Source organism: Anser cygnoides, chromosome 11 (assembly GCF_040182565.1).
Source record: "Anser cygnoides isolate HZ-2024a breed goose chromosome 11, Taihu_goose_T2T_genome, whole genome shotgun sequence".
Classification (NCBI taxonomy): Eukaryota; Metazoa; Chordata; class Aves; order Anseriformes; family Anatidae; genus Anser; species Anser cygnoides.
This window is the reverse complement of record NC_089883.1, coordinates 12656695-12682621: the sequence shown is the minus strand read 5'-3', so window position 1 is coordinate 12682621 and position 25927 is coordinate 12656695. Positions and strand designations below refer to the sequence as shown.

Here is a 25927-nt window from a genome sequence, read left to right as displayed (position 1 = left end):
GTTGGGAAGCCTGTGCCTCCATTTAAGACCAAATTGGATGTTAAGCGCTTTGTTTACGTACTGTTGTGGCACGTGATGTTGAAAATGCTGTCAGGCATTGACTAGCACCTTTTCTCATTTCTTTTTTAGAGCTTTAAGTTTCTGAGAGACTGATGGCAATATGACCTGCTAAATTTAAGGGTTGGAACTCTTGGTTCTAGAACTCCAGTTCTGTCTGATTTTTTTCCTTTTCAAGTGAGCAACAATATGACTGTCTAAAGCATGCCTTATTTAGCCTCTCCTGTAAGGATGACCTAGCCAGATAAATTTTAATACTGCTTCAGTGTAGAAGGTGTAAACTATTTTGGGCTTGATGTGCTGTGAATGTTGCTTTTCTTTTCCTTAATATATTTAAACATTAGAAGTAGTAAGTCGGATCACGCATGCACCATTTTTTACTTACTGTAGCTTTTAAATTGGCAAAGCTCTAAAGCGCACTGCTGCCATCTAGTGATACTTTTTGTAAAGTACAGCAAAACTTAAAAATATATACAGTATATATTTATATTTGGGGGAGGGGAAAACCAAAATACAGTAATTGTGTTTCATTTTTAAGCTGCTGATGTTCATTCCTTACTGTATGTCTGAAAGATGAGAGAATTATGCTGTTCTGGTACTTAGAGAAGTAATATAAATTGAAATTATCTTAAGGGCTTAACCTATATAGAAAGACTTGAGTGTCCTATAATCAGACTTCAAAAGCTGGAACGGTTCGACAAGGTGGTGACGGTGGAGAAATGCAGTTGAAACAAAAACAAAACTTCAGTTTATAAATATATATATATGATTGCTTTTTAAGTGATTTTTTTGTTAACTCATGTAAATTCTCAAATCCTTTTGCACTGATGTGTTCAACATATTCTTGTACATTCAATTCAGGCAAACTTTTATAATTTTCTTTTTTGTTTAAATGATAATGTTATAGCATGGTGATATTCTATGCAACTAGTTTTAATCTTTAGTTTGACACTGTAATTTCTCATGATTTAAAGATTGTAGAAATAGACCTAACAGGGTTCTCATGATGTGCGTAACTGTAGATGCATGAACTTGTGTTCTGTGTATTTGTTGAAGTGCAATGATGTATAAAAAGTGGATTCACCTGTTTTTAAAAATAAAACACTGACAAAAACACGTGAGACTTTCAAATATTTAATTGCATTTAAGCTTGTATATCCTGAGTACTGTGTATCCTGGAGCAGATATTCCAATGGTAGTAAGTTAAATATTGCTCAGCCTTCCACGAGTTTTTTCAGTTCCTTCTCCACATCTTCCACAAAAGCTGGGAAATTCTGATCCATAAGACATAAGCGAATGAAGGGCCCCAGCTCTTGTGCGCTCCACGCTGAATGCCGGTACACAAGGGGGAGCTCAAACTTCTGTTTCAGCACAGACTGCAAAAGGAAAAACAAAGGTGTTGCACTAATCTTGTACATAAAAAGTAGCATTACATGGTTTTTGTAATGATGCAGCTACGTCAGATTTTTCCTTCAGTATTTAATAAAGATGCATCTGACTTGTTATTATGCTGTTTGAATACTTTCAATCCTGTATGATTTATCTATGAAACTCTCTCCCCCTCACACCTGGTTTCAATTCCAATACAGCTTTCATGCAGCTCTGAATTCCTGCCTGTGCCATTACAAAATGCTGGCTTCCTGGGTAACATGACTTCCTAGTGAATCCATTCTGTGTAAGAGAAAAGGATCCTGTGTGAAGGGTGTGTACTGCTGTTCTAATTGTGCAGGGATAACCAATGTGGTTCTAAGCTCTTAATTTAGCAAATTATCTCTTAGAACTAAATGGTGGAGCTTTTTGAAAGGTGTAGAACATCTTTTCCATCCCAACCTGACCCCTGCTCTCAGCTTTTCCCTTGGTGGTGCAGGAAGGATGTCCATCATGCTATTTTTCACTACAAAACTAGTAGCAGCAAAACAGGTGCCATATAACAGCATGCACTGAGCTCAAGGAGGCCCTCACCGACTCCTGGCATCCATGGGTGATACCAGAGCTCATCCATTAGGTACACCAGAGAAGTGCGTGAGGCTAATGGACCGGGAGGTTGCTTGGCAGCTCCTGAGCACTTTCCATGCTGCTGTGACTACGACAACAATCTGAAGCATCTCGACTAACGCTTCGTTGTGGCTGGCTGCCAGTGTTCCTGCTGGATGGGAGCCATACTGAAGAAATGGCAACTTCACAGTGTACAGGCCCTGCCATAGCCAGGGTTGCTGCTCATTGTAAATCTCGTTATTCACAGTGCGCGTTAATGACTTAAAAAGTTTGTGTACCAACGCTTTCCTGTTGTTCAGGCTGCAAATACAAACATCGCCACCCACTTGCTTTCTAAATTGCTTTACCTGTCTGTTCTGAAGTCATAAAAGCATCAGCCAAGATGCTGTTTGGATACTCTGCATGGGAGAGCAGGAGTACATAAGTCACTGAAGTGCTGCTTTCATGTGAGGTAAACATGATGTGCAGAGGCAGCTGGTGATTGAGGTGAGTCGACCTTGTGTAATGGTGTGGGGGGGTCTGTAGCTGGGCTTAAAGAATTTCAAATGCCTAGCTTGGCCTCTTCTTTGGTGCACTAATGGCATACTAGGGCTAAACCAAGGCTCTCCATCTGGAAAAGTCAGGATTGCTGTTAGTTTCAGTCAGGCCCTAGCTTCCACTGCTTGAACCCGAAACAGGGCAAAGTAATGAGGTGGGCTGTTTGGGCATGCTGACATCAAGCATAGCTATGTTTGTGAGAGGGGGGAATCTAATTTTTCCTAATCTTACTGGTTCAAAATTGCACTATTGCTGTTAACCTAGCTCATGGCATAGTGCTGATTGAAGAAAAGTATCTTTGAACACAAAATAGTGTTTAAAAATGATTATTCTCTTGCAGGTATGTTTTTTTACTTAAAACCAAAGCTGCTGCCAGCTTCTTGAGGTGGCAGAAATGTAGAAATACAGCTCCATGCTGTTCCAGAGCACCAGCTGAATGGGTATGTCTCCAAGGTGAATGAGGAAAAGACGCTCAGCCCTGAATGAACTTTGTATTGTCAGGGCACAGGAAATCAGCTCACAGTACAGTACAGTTGAGTTAAGCTGACTAGAAAGTGGAGGGGCAAGCAGTGGATGTATGAAACTACATCAAGGAGTCTTTGAAAGGGAATTTGCTAGCAATTCAATGGAGAGATGGATTAAAGCATACAGCAAATAAAAGCCTTGTTAGCAGATAGCTTTGTTCAGAAGCAGGTATCATGCATTTGTGATTTGAAAAGAATTTCTTAGAACCTGAGGTCTTCTCTTACAATGTTGGTATTAATTTACATTTCCTAGTATTGCCTCTTAAAGCAGAAATTAGTTGTGAAATGATTATGGAAAAACACAGTTGCTAAAGGCAAGCTCTGCCATGTCTGATCGCTCTGTACTGAGTGTTCAACAGCAGAGCTAAATTAGCCCTAGGACAGGAAGGGCATACTGTGCCCTGTGCAACCACTGTCACTAATTCCATCTATTTAAGGCTCACAGGTAGCATCAGGGAAACTGGAGGACCTAGCGCAGTCCTGAGGCTACTGTTCACGTTGTCAATTAATCCATCTGCCTTCACTGCAGATAAGAAGCACAAAGATGCACAAAAATTACTGTAGGTAGCACCTGCTGTTGAGCTTGCTCTCTGAGGCCAAGCTAGGTAGAAGGGTAATGGATGTAGCTTTAGGTTTGCACTCAACTGCCTAGCAGGGGACATATAGAGCTTTTCCAGTGACTTCCTAATCAGTAATCAGTGATGCTTATAACCAGTAAAGCAAGTCAATGAGTCCCATCGTTGTCAAGCTTCAGCGTAACTAGAAGTACTAGGCTAGAGTCTGGAGGATCACTACAAGGAGAAAAAACAAACCTGTGAATGAAACAGCAAGGTATGTGCTGCAGCTCTCAACACAGAGATAGAGAGTTTGGGGAACTCTGCTTTATGAAAACAAAGTGTTTGTTAACATTTAAAAGCCTTTTAGGTTTTAGAGATGATAAATTTTTAAGAGGGAGTGTAGGCGTTGTCCCTTAAACCACTGATGTGAAGAAACAACTTCATCTCTCTGTCGATAAGGAAAAAGAAACTAGTAACCATTAGAAGCAACTGCACAAAAAACAGGTTTGAAAGAGTACAGTTTTCTCCCCAATTGTCTTGTTCTGTGCTGTCCCAAATTCACAATAAGCAACATTTAACTCCCACTAATACTAAGCACAGCTTTACCCTGGACTTTTGGTTGAACTGTCAATTGAATTATGGGATCTCTTGCTGTAGGTCAAGAATGATTGATGTTTTCAGACTTAAGCTAAGTAGAGATAATATCTACAGAGTCAGTTACAGTCATATATTTATAAGTGACCTCTGGGTATTTGTTTTCTCTTGGTGTGGCAGCATGTTTTTAGGCAAACGGTACAATTACACCATGAAATCTCTGGTGTTACAGCTTATTTCCTAGTTCTGGATCATTACACTAGAGCCAGTGTTTTTGTTGGTACAGATGACAGCATTGGTAGCATCCCGATCTTCGGTGAAGACACCTACCAGACGTTTACAGTATATGAGAGAGCTTTTTCTCTATGCCTGGGAGATTCAGTTACAGGATCCAAGTTAGATTTATTTTGTCTTTTTACCTGTGCTAGCTGTGTTACAGATCTTCTTTCTCCAAGGCTTGTGTAGGAATCTGGTAGAGGCTCATCTGGCTAGAAAATATCAAATGCAAATAAGGGCTTGTTACCAAGAAGAGAGTGGGTATGTGCAAGAAGGGAAGTGGTTCCATTTTTAGAGATAACAGGAAGAGAATGTGCTCAGCTACCTTATGCAGTAAAAAGGCATCTCTTTTTATGGAACTTTAAAGCACATCTGTTAAAGTCTTTAAAAATGAAAGACATGAAATAATGGGCCTGTAGTTAAACTGTCATATCTAAACCAAGGTAACTTTTAAACTACTTACTGGAAGTACCTTTAAAGAAACACTGTGCAAGAGTGCTCACCAGGAGCAGGCTTTTTAACTTCCCATGGGTTATATCACTGAAAAGATAGCTTGAGGTGTCAATTCTGTTTTCTGAGTGAGGCTTTCAGTCACAGAGTGAGAGCAAAGTGATACCAATAGTGTGACTACTAGTGTTCAATAATATTCTGCCTTTAAGTAGTTAATTGAACTTTCATTCTTTATTTTAACTCATCGGGAAAGGAGCAAAGTCCACAGGATAGATAAGTGCACTTAAAGAACAAGCAATGAATCTTGAAGATCAGATGTTGAAGGTTATACATCTCCTATACATCTTTCTTCAAATAGTGTAAGTCAAATTAACAGTATCATCCACCTCTTCCCCCCACTATCTCTACCACATGTTGTTTTCACTGTCCAGTCATGTAGGACTTTTCCTGGATTGTATCTTGAAAATAATGTAGCTGAAAACTTTGACATTCCCTTTTCAGGATGCTGTTCTTGGCCCTTGATATTTTATTGCATACCCAACAGTTTCCCTGGCTGAGTTAGCTGCACACATGTTTTTTAGAGATGGTAAATGTGATCCTCTGAATAGCCAAGAGATCGTGTATTTAAGAATTAGTCATCCTCAGCAACATTGCCTTTGCCTCCTCCAATCACCTTAAGTCGGTGTCTTAGAGGGAAAACATTCTGCTCCTACCCTGGAGTCACATCTAAATTTGTCAGGTTAAGCTAAAATGTATACAATTACTATGTGTACAGTTATTAAAACTACAAAACAGGAGTAGGTAAATGCAAAAAGGAGAACACAAGTCACGGTTACTTAAATGTCTCTGACCATTTTTCTTGAGCTGTGTAATTCAGCTGAAAAGCTGCCAGGTGGTTCCCAGCTTGAGGAGCTAAAACCACTTTTTTTAGAGTGTTATTTTGTTAACCTTTTTCAGGCACACTAAGAAAATAGCAATATGATAGCCAGCTTCTGTAGCTGACTTCCTGAATGACTCCATTCCTGTTCACAGAGTTTCCCTGCATGCAAGCTGAACTTTAGGTTTCCCGGTTCTTCCCATACCAGCTTTCATGAAAATTAATACAGTTCCTGAGATACAAAATACGAAGTAGCTGGCTAGAGGGGAGAAAAAAAAAAAAGTAAATTCATTTGCTATGAAAAACACTGGTTTGATGTAAACAGCTACAGAACTATAAAGAATATTGAGCTCTGCTGATTTTTTTTGTCTTGGAGTCTGTATTTAAGTAGAATAAGCTGTCATTTACAGATCTAGCACTGATAGGTGACTGTTTTCCCATTTTTGCATCCATATGCTCTTGCTTGCTTACTACATGTAGTACTTGTTCAGCATCTTCCACTTGACTTCCACCACTGAGACTGTGGCAAAGGTTCTGGCTTTGTTCATCGGTTACTTGAACCGGTACGTACTCCCCAAGTTTCTGAACACAGTTGCAGCAGTGTTCCAACATCTGTTGTTTTGAATCTCCATCAAACTGAACTCTAAACATGCGGCATTCATTCTGCTCAAAAACAAAAAAAGAAATTAACTGTTCATCCCCTCAAAATATTTTGATTTGATTAAGCTATTAGATATAGTTAGGTAGACGGTGATTAATTCTTGGATCACTGCACCAACTTAAAAAATCAAGTTTTCTATGCTGTAGTTTCATTTATCCCAACAGCTAGATAAGAATATAATTTGCAACTTGAAAATCAGTTAAAAAAAAAAAAAAAAAAGCGGCAAGCAGGGACACTTACAACTAATACAACTAATTAAGCTTTGCCACAACAATGGGTACAGTTATAGCAGGGAAATCTAAGTTCTTATTGTTGCTGCAAACTCTCTAAGGATATTCCAGCTCTGACTGGTTATTGGTGACAAAAAATGAGATGGCACTAAAGTAAACACAAGTCAACTTTGGCATCTAAACTAAAAGTTCTAGGAATTATGTTCTATTTAGAATTTATATTGTCTGCATTAAAATCAGCCTTTCCTACCTAGTGTGCATAGCTAAATACAAATTCAGTTTAGCATTCCAACTTAATGCCGCTGTTCCTTGAGTAGAAGTTAATGCAGTTGATCAGGAGTGAAAGAAACTCAAATGCTTCAGCAGGAAGGAGTACTGTGCAAATGGAAAGCTATTCTGTAACCTCTCCCTGAAATCAGTCCTTGGAAACTTCCATGCTGGAAACCAGTTTTAGTCCACCTCTCTTGCAATGATGCAGACATTCAGACTAGATCACTGCAGCTGTCCTTGGACATGAAATGGCAGATACTGTATGTATACACCAGTATATAGATTTCATTGAGAGAATCTTCCTGGTTAATAAAATGGAGAATTAATTACCTCAAGTAGTGAAATAATATTAAGAATTGCACAAAATCAACCCCCAGTGTAGGTTGTCATGCTGAACAATAGTATTTTTTAAATACATGGAGAACCTGTCATGCACAATAAGCTTCTCTTATACACATCCCACTGATGAAAGGCAGCTACATATTGAATGCTCTTGTTTACAAAGTGTATTACTGGGACTTTCAGTTTGATCTTGAAATTTCAAATGTAAAACATTGTTAAAGCACCAGAAAAGAGCAAGTTTTTCTTTCCTTGGACTGATATAGCTTATAAGTCTTCATCTTTCTAAGGTTTCAACATCAAAGCCGTTTTTTAAAATGTCTAGACACGCTGCTAGCCTGCTGATTTACATGAATACAAGGACATCTTTCACTTTAAAGTTTTTTGTCTCAAAGATGAGCCAGCTCTTTGTGACAGTCTATATGTTTACATGCATGTTATTTTAAGATGTGGCTATTGCGTAAAGTGATTTTTATGGCACTGTAAGTATAAAAGGCTGCCTTAATGCCTTTTAAAGGGAAAAATGTCAAAATAATTCAGATGGTAGCACTTGTTTTACCAGCACCCAGTTAGATTTCCTGTCATTAATGAAGGTGTCAGCTTAACTGGGTCAACTTCACGTAACTGAGCACTGATTTGTGGCTATGCCAGACACATAAGTTCTCATTAAAATGAGAGAAAAGTAAATTGCATCTTAATTTGAATTCTTTTTGGAGACTTTCAAAGAACTCTTATTTTAGTTACCCCTACCATCTGCAAATCCATTTTCAGTCAGAACAATTTGTATTGCCATTTGCCTTTTTGCAGGGACTGGATGGTTAGATACTTAGGATTACAGTTACAGACAGTAGGTTTTGTGAACTAAACACCTTTTTCCTTCACAGAAAGAGAGCGATCCATTTCAGCTAAGATGTGCATCAAGTTTTAGCGTTAACAGTGCTAGGCAGCAGCATCTGAACTATACAAGAGCTGAAGTACTGAAGAACTTTGAGGTCACTTCAATCTTCCCACCCTAGAGAGGGTGAGCTCAATGAAAACATTATGAAGGGAAATGGCTTACTACAAGAATAGTAAGAATTGCTACTGTTTGCAGATTTTCAGATTAAAGTTTTTTTCTACATGGGGGTACATCAAAGACTAATGTGAGCAATTACTAGTGATGGAGCTGTAGAGAGGGTAGAGCTGTAGAAGGTAGTCAGCCATGCAGCCTTCCTTCTAAGACACAAGTGTGCATCTGACAGGTATGGCTTCAGAATTACATGCACGTATGCTTCAGTGAATAAAGTTTCTGATAGTATATCTGAGTTTTAGTACTGGTCTGTGAAAGGTCTTGCTTTTAAGTGTAGTAACACTAAATTTCTCAAAGTCTAGTTTAGAAACTCATTTTGCTAGCTAAGAGTCCACGATGCCCTATTAAAAGAGTATTTTATAAGAAATGAGAGTAAGTTTCACTGTCAATGTATATTAATGACTTTCAAAAGCCAATCTTTTAATGTTCACTCAGTTTCTTCTGAAGTACATAATCCCAGTGATTAACCTCCATGCTTTTTTGACATAGATTACCTACAACTGCAAAGCAGGTAATATGCAGAGGGTGGAAAAGCAGAGGAGAGAAAATAACTGAAACCAGTAAAGTAAGGAAATCAGACTGAAAGCAAGGAGCAGAAGGTATATCAGAAACGTTAGAGTAGTAGTTAGTTACACATGCCCCTTAATTGCTTTGTGCATGCAAATATAGGAACTGGTATTTGAAATAATAGCTTGCTTTCCTCTGCTTAAATGGCTTCTGCTTTGTCTTTCTCAACTCTACTTTGGTCTACCAGGGGCTGAGACATAACCCTTCACATAGTGTGGCTGGCTCCCTGAATATTTTTAAATGATTTTGAGGATTAGCACAGAAGCAATATACACTGATAGCATTTAAGGGATTGTCTCAGCTACAATTTAGGATACAAAGTAGAGAAGCTATATGATAGGACTGCTGCAATACCATTAAATCCACTTTAAGTCATGAGAATTTATGGTAAGTAAACATTTGGATGCAGTGAATTCATTTAAGACTATGTTAATATTCCTCCTTTTCCAAAATGTCCCTCAGGGCTTTCTTCGAGCCTCAAAATGATTGTGACGTTGATTTTTGTTTCTTGTGAGATGCAGTAGAGTCCCTTAACGCTGTACTGGGGAACTGGTTCTGTTAACTCCAAAGGAAACTGATGATCTACTGATTCATCAGAACTAATTATTGCAACAGCTCAATAGTCTTCTCCAGTAATATTCCACACTTTATAACACTTTATAACAATCTTTGTAACACTTTATAACAATTATCTGATAAAAATCAGAGAGCAAAGGTGGTTTGGTTTCAGACAAGCATAACCCATGAATTTAAAACACATCAAGATACTTATTTTTTGCATAGTATTTTTTGCATAGATACTTTTTTCCTAGTGCTACCATTAGTTTAGGCTTATTTTGAAACAAGATGAGTCCTTATATTTGTACAATGTTTATTATACCTCACATGTGCTTTTATCTTGCAATTAGCAAGGCATTCCACTTTGCAAATTGTACTCTTTGGTTTGTAACATCCTATGAAAAAAACAGTTATGCACCTTTCTTGAAAGAAATCAGATAAGAGATACAAGTAGAAGTAAGGAAGAATTTTTAGTTTTCAGCTCTCCTGGATACTGCTATTTGCAATTATAATAACCCGCTCTGTTCCTGTCATGTTCCTGGAGAATGCCAGAACGTCTCAGAATACTTGAGATGTTTTTATGCCTTAATAGTTCAGTGTGCTGTGCCAACAGTAAAAACTGGTCTCTAGCAGCTACTGAACAAGGGGCTTATCTCTTTCCAAAATTCCTGTTTCTAACTAAAGATGAACTCCCTCATCAAGTAGAGATAGCTAAACTGGAAGCAGCTGTTTTGGCTGAAACAACAAAGCCTAGAAAGTATCAGCAGAGAAGGGAGGGCTATCCTCATTTAGAAACAGCTTTTGTTTCTGAAAAAACTGCTCAGCACAGATGGTTAAGGACTTTCCCAGAGTTCACCTAAGAACCAAGAAAACTGAGGTTTATACTTAAGTTGGTAACAAACAAATGCCATGTAATTACTTAAAGGCTAGCCAACCCCTTTGCATGAGATCTGAAGGGAAGACAGAGAAACTCAGGTCTCTTCTATTAGCCTGAATATCAAATATCTGAATCACCAGGTGGGCACTACTGTGCCAGGTCTCAGGAGCCAGAAAATAGCTAAATAATTGTTTTAAATACTTCACGGGCCACAGTGAAGGATGACTGATAGGTAGCAGGCTTCTGTACACGTCAGAGAATTGCTTCATCTTTTTAATTGTTAGCAGTGCAGCTTTCACACTGTGGGCCCATTTCAGGTTTTATACAGTCAGGCTGGCAGATAAACTCTAAAATAAATACCAGTCTGGCTGTTTTAATAGCTAACTCTCAGAAAGCAGTCTAAAAGTCTCAAATAGCAGCAGTTACAAAAGACATTACGATGATTCAATGCAGTTTTGTTCCATACTTAAATTACAAAAAAAAAAAACAAACAACACTTTAATTTATATACACAATTTACATTACCTCAGAATTTCTGGTTTAATTTATCCAATATTAGGAAACCTTAAGAAACAGAACTGAGTTAGCAATTGGAAATATTAAAAGTAACTCAACCTACCTTTGACTTTGCACAAAGCAGCAGGCAGTCTGCTCTTCTTACTATCTTTAACCATTTGTGGCAATCAATTAATGAAAAGCCTTCCTGAAATAAAGCAGAACACAAACTACTTGCACAGCAAACATGCAATACTCCAAAGTACACACTCAAATTACGTGATACAATTTAATCCCTAATGAAGATTACTGTCATCTGAGTACGGGCATCGTTTGTATCTATCAAACAATTGCCAACATGTAATTTTTACCACGCTGAATTAAATTGGAATCTGTAGCTCCAGTAACAACGGTATGTCGTGGTACATTCTAATTTCCATATATATTCTTCAGTGTGCATGTTACGAAAGTCTCCTTGAAATGCACTCTAAGAAAGCCGCAAGGAGAGCTACAATCAGTCCTTCTGAATCCCATGAAGTTGCCTGAGAAGGCAGCAGAGGGCAGGCAAACCTGAAGAATGGGCCAGCAGTTGGTTTATCTAAGGCCCAGACAGGCACTTTCTCCAGATGGAATCCAGGTAAACAAAGACGCAGCTTTGATAACTCAATAAAGATGTTTTTATACTCCAGTTGCATTAGCTGACAGTCTCTTCAAACAAGATGGACTGCTCAGCATTCTGTAAAAATACCCCAGGAACCTGAAAACATCATAAAAATCTTCAAGACAAGGGACCGTGTTCCCCAAGTAATTCCACAGGCTGCCACACAGTCATTATTTAGGAAAGTCTAGGGTGAAAACAAAACAAACAACAACAAAAGCCAACACAACCAAGCTTAAGGGCAGGGAGTTAATTACATAATCTGTTTTATGTTTTATCTGAACTAATAATGCTTTTGATGACCATGACTTTTTACATAGGCTGCTTTGCATAGGTGTCCTAAGGGCCAAGAATTAAAAGTCATGCCCATCCTGGACCATCAAAAGCATGCTTTTGCCAGTTCATATCCATCTTTCACAGGTCCAGGATAGGAAACCATCTGCCATTCTATTTTGGTACAAGAAGTCACCTTAATAAGACACTGCGTTTAGTATACTGGCACTAGTTTTAGAGTCCCATGCAGCAACTGGGTGTAGATTTTTAACTGAACTTTTATGAGGAATATCTATGAAGTGTTGGAATAGTCATGCCAAAGGCAAACTGGATCACAGACTATTCTGATCAGACACCTGCTGTGATAGATTCCAGAATGGTAAGACGGTCTGCAAGTATTGGTCCCAAATGATTTAGAGGCAGAGGGAGAAACAAATCTGCGCTGTTTTGGGGAAGGTGCAGACAGCAGGTAAGATACCTCAGCTGCTTGCACTGAGCCCATTCTGTCTGTGGGCAACGAGCACATTCAGTGTGCCTCAGGGTAGAACTTATTAAGGTGTGAAAAGCCTCAAGGTCAAAAGACTAGGAAAAACTTCACTTTGTGACCAAAGCAAAGTGCCAAGCTATCCTCTACTCCTACAGGAATTATTAAAGGAGTCTGGATCCTAAGAGGGACGAACCGCCAAATGATAGACCTCGCGACAGAAAAGAGCATCTTCCATGGTAAGTCATCGCTCTCCAGCCATACTGTGTGATGCAATCGGACTGCTGAAGTACTGGAGCAAGAGGGTATCCTCCTTCCACGTACAGACAAAATCCTCTCTGTCAAACAGTAGGAAGCCTCTAAAGAAGGCCAGTTTGTCATGTAGTCTGACACAGGAAAGGAAGCCTGTGAAATACCCTTACTCCTTTGTTCACCTGGCAATTTTAGCATCCCTGTCTTTGAGGTATGCAGTTTTAGCTTCTTTTGATAGACAAGAGCTTGGTATGCAGATTTTAAAGTTGTTTTAAAATAATAATGTCGAGCAGAATGCCTGTGGAGTAAGATGACATTAGTAGGCAAGGAAAAGAACGCAACACCGTTAGAACATTTCTAGATGTTGCAATTTCAGTTGTATATGTGACTTTGCAATTTTGCTAAGGATATTCATGTATAGAATTTGGCCCCCAAATATTGTTTAATTCTGAAAATGGAAAGGTGCTAGCAAGTTAGCTGTGCTTACGCTGTCACTGCTGATAGAAGGGATCCACTAAGGAAGCAAGCAAGGAAAATGGAGCTGAAACAAGATGAGTAAAGTACAGCCTAGAGGGCAGTCAAGAAGGGAAGCAACTGGTTGCAGAAAACATATGTATTGCAAAAGAGTTTGAATGGCACAGGCTCTAAGGTCAGAACAGAGAAAAATGTGGGTTATGTAGAACTGGACTATGTAAAGCAAAAAAGATATTTTTAAACCGTTCCTTCTAGAAATGGTATATTCTTGAGGTTTATACAAATAATCTGAAAAGCAAGTCTTCTCAGTGTTTGGAATGCACTAGACTGAGAGCATTTAAATCTATTTTGGTGAAATAAATGCAAACCAACTTAAGGTTAATTCCATCCCACTGCAAGGACTTACTTCCCTCTTCCCTCATTTCAAGCCATAAATGTTGAGCATTTCTTAACTTACTCATATTGAGGGGAATATCCATACCTTAATTCAGAACTGCTCACTCCAGTTAAGCAGCTAGACTAAGATCTGGACAACCAAACAACCCAGGAAATAATTTGTGTTGGAATATGACTGCTGCTAGTGCTTACATGCTTAGTGCTTCCTGCCATAGGTTGTTTATCCATTGCTGCTTGATTTCCTCTGATTCTGCTGCCAAGTCCTGAAAGACTGTTAGTGAAGCAATTCTAATATCCCCCTCTTTCACTAAGCCACTTTCCTTAACTTGTGGCCACTTCTGCTTACTCTGTTCATTTTGGATACTTAATGTCTCTGATGCACACCAACTGTGTTTATTTAAATATAGCTGTTCCCATACTTAGTCTATTTTTATAGTGTTTTTCCTTTCACTGTAATACGTAGGTAGAACAAATGTTTTCTCCATAAAATAATAACCCTTTTCACAAAGATCATAAAAGGCAGCTAATGTTTAACTTTCATACCAACTATTTTACTGATGCTTACCAGGTTGGCATTCTTTTATGTGCCCTGTTTCTGAGGTAAAATCAAGCTGGGGAAAAAATTATATATATCATTTTTATTTATGTACTCCTAATTATTCGACCCAAAATTTAATTAACTGAAAGTTAATGTACTTGAAGTTTAATTAACTGAAGAACAAAACAGAAAGTGTTTCCTTTTCCCTTGCACCTTTGTTGATTGTATATTGCCAAGCAGAAGCAACTAAGAACAGCTAACCTGTAGCAGAACTGCTCAGACTTAACTCCATCGTTAGATCACTTATATCAGTAATTGTCATTACAATCAGAATCCTCTAGATTTTCCTCAGTTGTAAGCAGAAAACGTCTGATTTGGCACCACATTAAGAAGGTTCACTCTGTTCCTCGTGGCTTTTCCATGTTACTTCAGGCAGCATAGAATCTGTATTTCAGGCTTCTTGGATTAAGACAAGATTATTCTTAACTGCATGAACTTTCTTGTCAACACTGAAATAGTTACAAATCCATGTATGAAGTTAGGTAAGTGAATTCTGAACAGCAAGAATGAAGACCAAAACAAATCTGTCCCATGTTCCATAGCTCAAAGTTGAGAGGATCTCTGTCACCACCCAGGAGCTAAGTGTGGGGTAGATTCTGGAAAATGCATGGCAATATATCAAGATTATAGCACATTTGATCCCTTCTAGAGATGATGAATCAACTCTGAATCTGCTCCCAACATATGCACGGACAAAAAATAGTAATAGCACCTCCAGATTGCTACCACCGTGCCGACAGAAATACAGAGAAAGCAGCTGTGGGCAGTGTTCCCCTTCAGCAGGCACCATCAGTACCTGCTCTACATTCAGAGTTGTTCATTGCTGAGCAGTACTGGGTACGAGCAAAGACAGATGGCAGTATAAGATTCATTGGGAATATAGACAGAAAGGCAACATAAAATTGGACAGGAACATAAGATTTCAAATGTTTACAATTTGAAGATACAAACGGCAGCATTTCTAGATGTTTGATCATTAGCATTCCATCATGCCTATAGCCTTTTTGTTATTCTCTGGGGTCATGCCTGTAAGAGCACTGCATTCACGGAAAACAATTTCATACACCCCTGACAAAAATCTGTCTCTCAGAGGGAGGATCCTGAGAAAAAAAATAAGCTGAAGCAGAAAACAAAGCAAGGCATTTTCCAAATATTTTGGAGCCAGGACAAGACATGACATGTCACATGAGGGAGAGATAATAATGCTCGTCCAGACTTACACCCACACAGTCTGTCATTAATTGGGAAATACTTTTGTTCTGATTTTACATTTCAGCCTTCAAGAAGTTGCTGGATAATGAGGCCTTTGTTCTGTGTTGCAAGGTATTGGTTATTATTATGAATACTTCTATTATTGTATCCTGTAGAAACTCTATGGTGCTAAGCAACATCTGAATACATGAACAGATTATTCATTTTATGTTAGGGTTGCCTAAAGGCCTTACAATCAATCTTAACTTAAAATTAAACCCAGAAAACCAAACACAAAGACAAACTTTCTCTCTTTTTCGCTGCCAATTATAACATGCTCATGAAATGCATCTGTAACTGTTTGTCCTCAGAGTTCACAGTTGAGACTGGGGGTATACAATGCATAACGTAATGGATGAGGGATTCAGCTGTGTATCCCACAGACTGGGAATGAGCATTCATAAGGAATTACGAGTTCAGCATGAGATGAGATCAAAAAAATGTTAGTGATATTATAAATGTTAATTATAAAATGTTAGTAATATTCCAGTGCATAGTTGCCAGAGTGCTCCTGTCTGAAAAATGGAGGAGCGTGGCAGAAAAGAGATGCTGAAGGCTTCAGACAACATCCTGCTTGCAACATTCTGATTCAGGCTGGACAGCAACATGGTATGCAGCCATTTCCCTGAAAACAGCAATCTTCTGCTTGCAAAGGCCCTGTTCAGTTTTCAGGGAAGGCACCTGTGACAGTTCATTAGTCTACTCGTTGCCCAAGGTAAGCAACAAGTAAGCAACGTTGCCTGCTCTGACCCCTCCACGTTGCAAGCTCATGCAACACTGCGCAAAACCAGCAGGGATGACTTCAACATGCTATTTTTCCCAGATGGAGAGACACTGCCCAGCTACTGCATCATCCTATGCAGAGCTCCTCTTCATGGGTCTGCTCACCATGCTGAGTGTGGGAGGTACAGTGAAAAATATTTTTGAAAATAATGTTCACTGTCTAAATGTTAAGTGATTTGTTACATTACAAATGTCAACATTTTTTGACTGCTGACATTCTAGGTACTACAATTATTCAACACATACTGAAGAACACCTTGTTTATTCTTAGAAACGACTACTTTGGAAACAAAGGAATAGTAGTATTATTTCCAGATATCTGCACAATGTGGCTAAATCTGGTAAAAGTCTGCAATGGAATAGAAATATTTCTTATAGAAAGCAAACATCAGTGGGCGCTCAGAGCTGAGAAGACTGTTACTCTATCTTATTGCAAGACAGGGAAAAATAAGGATGAGAGAGCAGACAGTCTGAAAAAGCTTGTGAATTATGTGTAACTGTTATGATGAACACTACATAACAGACAAAACTGAGATGCTTTCAGAAACCTTAAGCAAAATCTGAAAACATTCACAAGTACATGTTTCCATGGTGACCTCTTTGATTGGGATTTAGTCATTAATAGTTATAATACTGGAAACTATATGCTTGAGATGTCGCATATAGATTGTAAATCAAGTGCTTGTGTATATATGGAAAAATACCAATTTTTGTCCTATTGGCTTTCCAAAAGACAATGTGAGCTGCCATTTTGCACTTTTAACTTAGAAAACTGCTTACTTTATAAAAAGACAAGATTCATTTCATTAATGACTGAAAAATAAAAAAATTAATTCCAGCTTAAAGCTAGAAGTTATGGAAATCAAGCTTTGAACATAATTCCAATCAAATCTTTATTTTTATCTTGTGACTAACACACCTAGAAGTAGAAGTCTTCCTTACTTTTATATCTGTCTCTGAGATCTAAATACTGCCAAATAGATCTTTTTTTTTTTTTCCTATGACGAACTGTTTTGAAAACTGAGCAGAGAGTACAAGTGGCAATGTGACAAGAAAAATTCCCCAAACATGACTACTTGGAGAGTGGGGGAAGTAGAAAGTTGTCTCTCCAGAAATTTCCAAGCAATATGCCAGTGTCCAAATTCTTGGGAAGCTAAGAGCGTAGCAGAAACCGTGTGTTTCACAGGCTGTGTGTAACTTCGATCTTAGTGCATGTTAAGTATCAGCTGCCTCAACCAGATCTTTAGAATATAGAATAGGAAGTGGAAAGGAAAAGGATAAAGGCCAAAAAGCCAAGGCAGACAGACAGCAAGCTAACTAGGAATAAAAGGATGTTAAGCTCTGTGTTCTCTTTTTGCATGCAATTTTTTCATCCCCAATCTCTTAGATGCCTGATCTTAAATGCTGCTGTTAGGCTTGTTTGATTCTGGAGAACTGATCAGGGCTGAACTCATTTAACAAAGTGTTCTGTACAGAGGCAAGAAAGCTAAATGAAGGACTGAATGCAGGCCACACATAGGCAGCCTTGAGGCAGCCGCGCAGGGGACTCGATAACCGATGAATGTCTTTTGCCAAAGCGCAGCGTTGGGTGCAGGAGCACATGCTGCTGGGTGGCAGCTTTCTGCAAAGAGTTCCCACAGACTGGTACAAACTGCAGCCCCTTGCAGAAGGGAACAGCAAAGATAAGCCCCCAACTTGGGACAAACCTCAAAAAAAATTTTTAAACTACATTTTAGAACAATGACAGCTGACCAAGGACCTAGAGAGGCGAACAGAATGCTCATGGGATTAGCTGGCTGAAGCACTTGAAAGCATTCCATTAGTAAGTCAAGGTAAGCAATTTCTGTAAGTCCTGATACAAAATACATACTTCCCTAGATCAGTATTTTACTTTGAACTCTAACTTTAGGGTAAGAATATTTTATTAATGCCACTACTCTTTAAAAATTAGTAGTTGGGTTTAGAAGAATTAGGGCAGGAGAGTAATATAAATCTGAAGCCCTTATAACTCTTTACTGATGCTAGTCATATAATTCATAATTGTTATAACAGGCATGTATCGTTACAGGAAACACAAACGGGGAAACTGATGTAGTTCCACCACCAAGCAAGCAGCATTAGCAACCTCCTCACTTCCCCAGGTCCCTGTCAAATATCCTCATTTGTTGCACAGGGACTTTTATGTACCCAAGGTAGAGTTGTGAATATCATCTCAAAAACCTGGTGCATAAGTTTCAGGCACTGCAAAGAGAGCATCAAGAACATCAGGATGTCTGCTGAATGTTTGCCTAATTAACAAGGCTAGACTCTACTGTATCCTAAGCACTGTTAGCTTGTTAGAAGTCAGGAGGGGACCGGGAGGGCACTAAGGACATTTAGCCTATACTTCAAAAGATCAGGTCACAAATCAATTGCTCCGGATTCATTTTATCCTATTAAATAAGCCCTCTTCACAATTTCAATTTGTTTAATGTGTAGGATATTAAGAATTCTAGCACTGGAATTAATTGCATCCAATAAAACACCAAAATATAATTTTCATGATGTTCTGATTTGAAGGAAGGAAAGGAAATGAGTTGCACGTGTCATACGCAGAACATGAAGTATCTTGAGTGCGACCAGAAATTGCCAGAGATGTTGAGATATTCCTTTTAAAATTCCATTATCTACAGTGTGCAAGAATGAGATTTTCCTAAGATATGCAGTCTGTTAAGCAAAATTGCAGCAAAAGTAAGTCCTAAAAATGTTATGCAATTCCAAATGAAATACTGAAAATCAAAACAAACAAAATCCCTTTGACACGCATTACACATTAGGGTTTTTTTTATGTTCTAGGCTCTGATGTTCTGTTTACCCTCCTCTGCATTCCATTTGGTTCATCACAAGAAGTCATCTCTAGCAGTGTCATTAAAGAATGTTTAAAATGTTATCGAGAGCATACCCATTCCGCAAAACAGTCTACCCATTAAAACAGATAATTTGGTTTTCTTTGGGCAACCGATGGATATATTGAACACAATTACTTCTTAGAGTAGGATGGATGTGCTTCAATCATCAGCTCCGGAGCATTCTCAGGTACTGTAAGCAATTGCATCAAGCTGCAGCACCCAAGCACTAGGTACGGACTGATCTGCCTGGTCTGAACATGCTGAGACTTAGCGCATACATTGTAGTATGCTCTCTGGCCGGAAAATAGTATTGCAAATTCCATTAGTGAAAAGTCTGCTAGAAGATCATTCATTGAATATTTTACTATTTTATGGCTTGTGAGAATAATTCTGTAAGTCTTCTATAAGATCTTCTTATGTGAAGATTTTATAACTTTTATAAATGCTTATAGAAGAGTCATAGTCTCACTCGGTCCTAAGAAACCAATTTTCTTTAAGGAAAGGTTTTGTAACAGTCCTGCTTTAAGAAAATAAAAAGAACTGTGAGAATATGTAAATATATGCATTGAAGAGAAAATATTTTGATATAAAGTCAGGAATCCTTGAATATTCATCCCCAAATGGATCAGGTTAATCAGCCATTAATGAAATACATATCTTCATTTCTGAACAACTGTCTTTCATCTCAGTTTTGTGCAAATGGAGATGTAGTGAAAGTTGGACGAAAGGTAAGACACCAAAGAAAAGCATTTAGTACGCAAAGAACTCCCACAAAAGCTATTGCCTGATGTTTTCATATGAAGGGAAGTGTACGTTACACAAAATAGTTTGTATTTTAGTATTTCCTAAATCATTACTTGACATGAAAAAGCATTTCATGGAAGAATCACTGAGCAACTGAACAAAATACGCCTTCATCCAAAAGAGTATTCATGGGATCCATGCTCACTAAAGAGAAAATACTTGGAACTGTCGCTACTTGCATGTTAGCCAACCAAGATCAGTGTAGGAGAAAACTAACTAAGAAGCCGATCAGCACAGAGTTCAATTAATGCTAACATTTACTGCAGAAGAATGAATAAAGAAAACTTGTATATGCCATACAAAGCAGCTAAAGTCGGAAGTTCACATTTTTCAACTGATTCAACTGTAACTGATTTTTTTTCTTGCTGGACTTTTTAAAAAGCATCCACCCACAATATTATCAGCATAACTCAGAACTCGCTGGCAGCTAAAAAGGTTCATTTTGGCTTTGTAAAATGTACACACCACTGAAGAACAGATGTACTCTGACTTATCTTCCTAAAGAAAATAGAAGGTACTAAACAAGATAGTTTGAATCTATTAATGCACTGATTTTACTACATTCTATGCCCATTTTAAACCAGAAGAGATGAAAATACATCATACTACGATACTGCCAGTTTTTAAAAGCATCCTATTAATGTTTTCTTTGTCAGAGATGTTACCTAAAAACTTTTATTTTTTTAAACCTATCGCTTAGAATGGTTCATGTTAAAATTCTTGGAGTGGGGTAAGGGTTCCTTTACTGCTGCAATAAAAAAAATATTAGGAACATTCACCACTTTCTGAATTCTTGCATTTAGTTTGCAATTTGTTTCATTCTTGGATTACTGCTAGAGGGAAGAAAAATCCCTTTATTATTCATCCACAGAAATTTTACAAAAATACGAAATAGTTGTTCGAGTTGAGAAGGAAGTGGTCCCTGTGACAACAGAACAACTACCAGAATAACTTCCTTCATTTGTCCTTGAAATAACTAGTGGTTGAGATGAGGTAGTGTACTTGAGAAACCATTTGTTGATGTCAGATGGTAATTTCTGTAATCATACATTGTGCGATTGCTTAATGCTGTCCTATGACAAAAATATCTACTATTGCAGAAAGGCTCTTCAGTCTTAGAAAAGGTAATTCATCCACCAACAGCAAATGCCTCAGGAAAGTCAAACCAGATAGGAAATCTGGAAGAACAGCACTTGTTGCAGGTTGGTTGGCTGTGTTTTGTGTATTTATTTATTTATTTTTTTTGTACATTAAAGCAGTCTCATGTCATTCAGAACAATGTGAAACATTCAGTAGTTCTTGAACTAAATCACACCTCTAGAGTAAATTAAGCCTAACTCCAACCGGACCAACCGTGTTTAACCAAGGCGCAACATCCCTCTGAGAAGACCTTCTGTTACATTCCTTATTATCTGCAAATTGGAAACTCCAAAGACAATATGGTCACCTTCAGGCTTCTCCAAGGTCTTGCAGCCAGTGGGATCACCATGAAAACCATGTATGCCCCCCCTTATAACGGACAATACTTCTTTCACTATTTGGTGTTTGATAGGGCCGTGCACAGGTCTTGTGCCTCACTGTGTTCCTATGCAAAAGTATAAAGCTGTGACGGTTGTTAATGGGTTCCCTCAAAATCAGAGGCCTGCAGTACATCAAAAGGTCTGAAAAGTAGGGATTAAAAGATGGATCAAAAGACTAGACATCAACAGTTTTTAAAGGATGTAGTTACTACATAGCAAGAAACAGTTTGTAAGTACATCAGAGGGAACTTCAATGCAAGTGAGTAAGGCAGCACATTGGTGTTGGAGAACACCTTGGAATTGAAAAGGAAACTCAGTAGCCCACGCCAGCAAGTACAAATGAACAGTAAAAACAAGAGCTGAATCATTCCAACAATTGTTGGAACCAGCACTTTATCAGACTTCATACATTCCCTCTGGAGCAGAAACTTGTGTATTTCACATTATCCTCCATGACAAAAACGTCCATTATAATAGACCCCCTAGTGAGAAGATGTGGTCTGTGACAGATTCAAAAGAACTATACATACTTAGTTGCGCAAAGCCTGTTTAAACATTGTGACAGGTTTCTGACAACTCCTGGGAGCTGGAGACTACAGGGAGATAGCACCAGTGAGATTAACCATTTCTATGGTCTGATTATTTCTACAGCAACAACACAGGCTGTACTGCATTGCAATTCTTTTTGTTACACAGCATCTCAATAAGGACTTTGTAAAATTCCACCAGTGGCCTGCATAGTTCTGGCTTGAGTGATACAGAAATGATACTGAATTTCCAGTGCCTGGTGTACTGCTTGAAGAAAACCATTCACAGATTCAGTAATGGTCATACATACTGTGTTATCAGTGCTGATACCAGCTTCTGGCTGACAGCACCACCCCCTGTGCATCACCTTTCTGGCTGATGATACTGGCTGCTTTACCAAGTAGATTCCATAGACTGGTCATCAGAGCCTGAAAAGATACCTGCAGATTGGGATTGTCCTAGGCAGAATTTTATCACTGCGTGTCAGCACCAGGGAAAGGCACACCTTTCTGGGAGGGCATGTGCTTAAGGAACAAGTCTAACCAGTAAAGCTAAGCCAGATGTTGGGCCAAATCACTTGTAAACAGGAAACACAGGTCCGAAGACGCCCACCAGTGTTCAGAACTAGCAGATTGGATATTTGCTAGGTTTTTCAGCCAGTCCAGTATGTTGAAGACGGACCTGTGCTCCCACAGTTGGACTGTGGGACTACTCCAATCTCTGACCTGTTGCAGAGAGAGAAATAGGCACAGGGCATGTTGTACCGCTGCATTTTGCACTAGGTTAAGTTCAATATGCACAGAACACACCTGCAGCATGATCCCAATTACACATCCTAGGAGAAGTGCATCCAAAGGAATTGACAATCAGGTTTTAAAATGCATACAATACCAGTTTTGTATACCTTCTCTCATACACTTAATAAAACATCTTTGGTGTGGCCTTAAGGTTGGTGTAGAAACATTGCCAAAATTTGTTTAAAAAAAAATGACATTTTAAAACTCTTGGTATCATGTATTGGTCATATTTACCAAGCTTCTTTGTTCCACCTCTATTCTACACTATTCTTAAATTGAGATTATTACTGCAGTATCTTAGTGTCTTTTAGAAGCTGAAACAGACCTGAGAGATCTCTTCAGAAATTCCTCATTTGGTATTTCAAGCAAGGCAGCTGCCTGAAAGCTTCACTAGCCATTAAACTCGAGAGTGCTTTTCTCAGCCAAGTCTTTATAACGCTTTTCTTCCTGCACTCATCCCTTACGACAGCATGCTTTATCTGCACATTATTATTTGCCAGATACAATCTTTGCCAGACAAAGTCTCTGAAGGGCTATAGCTTTTGTCCATGCCTTTCTTGCTCATTAGTTAATTAATAAAACTTCCTTTCAGTTAGCCTTTATATGGTTATTTCAAGGACATTCTGCAAAGTAATACAAGTCTACTAGGTACTAAACAGTTACAGCTGTCTGATCAGTGTACTGAAAACAGGACCAGCCCCAGGAGAGGGGCATTCTGCACTGATTCATTCCCAGCAGAATTTGGCAAGAGACGGCAGCAAGTCTTATTTCAGTTGTGTCTGTTTAACTATCTGGACATTCAATTACTCCATTCCTTTTTCTTATTCAACGCACACTGCTGAAATGCTTTCCTTGTTCCATTTTTACCTTGTCCAAATCCACTCAACTTGTCCTTCCTAAATATATAAGCCAAATGCTATGCCTTGTACGAGGGCTATACAGACAGCTCTCTTAGTTCACTCACTACCTATTCAATAACCTTAACACACTCAAAGGTCAAAAAAAATAATCAAGGGTATCTTGAATTTTTAAGTTGAATCTTGAAATCTTGAGTACCTACATGGGTCTCCCCCTCTATATTTAGAAGATATTTCTGTAAGTTTAAGACATTTTAGGAGGCACAGCAAAAACTAATTTATAATCTTATACATATCCTTGTACACATTCTGTATTAAATATGCATTTATCTTACTGCTGCAGCATTTTGCAATGGTTTGTAATTTATTTTTTTTTAAATACATTTATCAGACAATTGCTACTTGCTATCATCACTGGGTATTGGTGATATGCACTGAACAGACTGGATCTCACCTTCCAGCACAGGCTTTTTCTGTCATGAAGAATGGAGCAATCTCAGTATCCAACCCATTCCCTTAGATGGGGTGTTTCAGGATGTCTTTATAGTTTAGAAGCCAGTCGTACTGAAGCACAGGCTACAGCACAATCAGTTGACACAACTCTGAAGATATTTTGTCTCCAAGAAGGTAAGATGGATGTTAGATCACATTACCCAACATATTGAAAACAAACAAACAAAAAGAACCATGTCCTGTGAAAAACTAAATTATCAAAATACTAACAGATCACTTGCAAGAAACTAGCTGGATCATATGGCAAATCTTACAATAAATTATATTTTTATGTATTTCTTAACAGCATATTTTCTGTTTTCTTATGCTGAAGAATTATGTTGGAAAAAATCATCTTTCAACGTCAGCAGCACTTAGTATTGTGTCTTAATCTAGATTTTTAGAACCACTGAGGAAACACTGTTCCTCAGTAGGAAATAATACATGTAGTATTAGTCTGATAAACTGAGAGAGAAAACACCACATGAGAATTTCCATGAGCAAAATAAAATTGGCAGTTTCCTTTCACTGGGAGAGAACATGAAGCTGAGAAAGGAAAAGAAGTCAATACTGATGCTAATGAAAAGGAGAAATTGTTTTTATATGTGAGAAACAAACAAAAACCAACTTACCAGTACTGTTCTCTCTTGGGAGATAAAGAAATGGCCAGATACAACAATGGTAAGGATAAGATGACCAGATTCTTCATTTGATTCAAAAACCTTTAAAAAGATTGACAAAATAAAAATCTATCCCTGTATGCACAGAATCTACGCTTTCCATTTCTAGTACAAAATGAGAAAGGCTTCAGAGGTCAGTGCTGGAAGTCAGAGGTAAAAGTACCTCCCAGAAATGTAACTTGCCTTCAGCTCCCACAGACAGCAGGCAGAGTCAAGAAATATTTACTAATTAGAACCCCATACACAGACATAACTGCTTTGAAAAAACACGTGAACCCTTCTGACTTGATCTATAGCTTTTAATACAGCAGGTCACTTCTGAAGGAGGAAAAAAGCAAACCACTAACAGATATCACTAATATCATTAACATGTTTGAGTATTAATTCACAAAGGAAAACCTCTCAATGCCTGTGTTAGTTAGCTTCATACTCCCAGGCTGAACAGACCCGCCCAAGCCACACCTATGCAAGCTAGCTTAAGAAGAGGAAAAGGCGTGATATTGTAGCATTTTTACTATTATTTTCAACTGTTTCACGTTTAGCTTTCATTTGATTATTGCTAAAATAACAAAAGACACTCCACGGTTCGGGTTACAGCTACAAACGCCACACATTTCCACACACGAAGGGCCAGGGATAGGAGTTACAAAGGCAGCAAAACCGAGAAAAGACCCCGGTACCGGGCCACCTGCCAGGAGGAAGCGGTTTGCTCCTCGTCGCTGTCCGTCGGGGGCAGGAAGCGACCGTAGCGCTTCAAGGGCCACGTCGAGGCGCTGCCCAAGAGGGAGCCGCCGCCCGCCGCCATCGCGGCCCTCACGGGGCTGTGGCTCCTCAGCACGAGCGGCCTGCGGGCAGCAGAGGCGGGAAACGGCAGCCAGTAGGAGAGTGGAGAGAACGCTTGAGGGGTCTCGTTCACCAATCAGCGAGCACCAGGGAAACGACAGCCAATCCGGTAGTGCGCTCGGGCTCGCGCGGGCCGTTACTCGCGGGCGGTTGTTCTCCCCTTAGCGCCGCCATTTTGTGAGGGCTCAACGACAGCTTTTGAGGATGCTGCTTCTGTGAGGGGAGCGCTGCTGGCGGCTTCCCCCTTCTCCTAATACCATTTACGCTCCGGGCTCCATCCGGATTGCTTCATGTTGGCATGTTGATATGGCAGAACTGGTCTGCGGTGCTGAGAAGCACAGGCCAAGAGGTGGGTTCAGCTGCCATTTGTAGGCTGAGGGGAGACATCGATGATATCTGCATCTGTCCTTCCTCAG

General features: G+C 39.0%; 3 protein-coding genes across 7 annotated transcripts in view; 2 read left to right on the top strand and 1 right to left on the bottom strand.

Moving 5' to 3' along the window:
• Positions 1 to 1562, top strand: part of NPTN (neuroplastin) — a 30222-nt gene extending 28660 nt beyond the window's left edge. The window contains exon 8 of the mRNA XM_013194092.3: positions 130 to 1562. The gene's annotated coding sequence lies outside the window, so the exon portion shown is untranslated. The remainder of the gene's footprint in view (positions 1 to 129) is intronic.
• Positions 831 to 25488, bottom strand: REC114 (REC114 meiotic recombination protein). 4 transcript variants are annotated; one of them, XM_013194089.3, is made up of 6 exons: positions 25357 to 25488; positions 24621 to 24710; positions 11058 to 11141; positions 6339 to 6530; positions 4684 to 4752; positions 831 to 1433 (listed from the first exon to the last, which is right to left on the bottom strand). In XM_013194089.3, exons 1-6 carry the CDS (start codon positions 25471 to 25473, stop codon positions 1272 to 1274), a joined length of 714 nt encoding a protein of 237 aa, XP_013049543.1. In that variant the 5' UTR covers positions 25474 to 25488; the 3' UTR covers positions 831 to 1271. The 4 variants fall into 4 exon arrangements, with proteins under 4 accessions (XP_013049543.1, XP_013049544.1, XP_013049545.1 ...); XM_013194090.3 differs by having other exon boundaries at positions 6351 to 6530; XM_013194091.3 differs by lacking the exon at positions 4684 to 4752.
• The window catches only part of HCN4 (hyperpolarization activated cyclic nucleotide gated potassium channel 4), a 151232-nt gene continuing 150644 nt past the window's right edge, over positions 25340 to 25927 (top strand). Inside the window, exon 1 of one of the 2 annotated variants that reach the window (XM_067003710.1) lies at positions 25340 to 25860. The gene's annotated coding sequence lies outside the window, so the exon portion shown is untranslated. The other variant, XM_067003711.1, reaches the window with a different exon arrangement.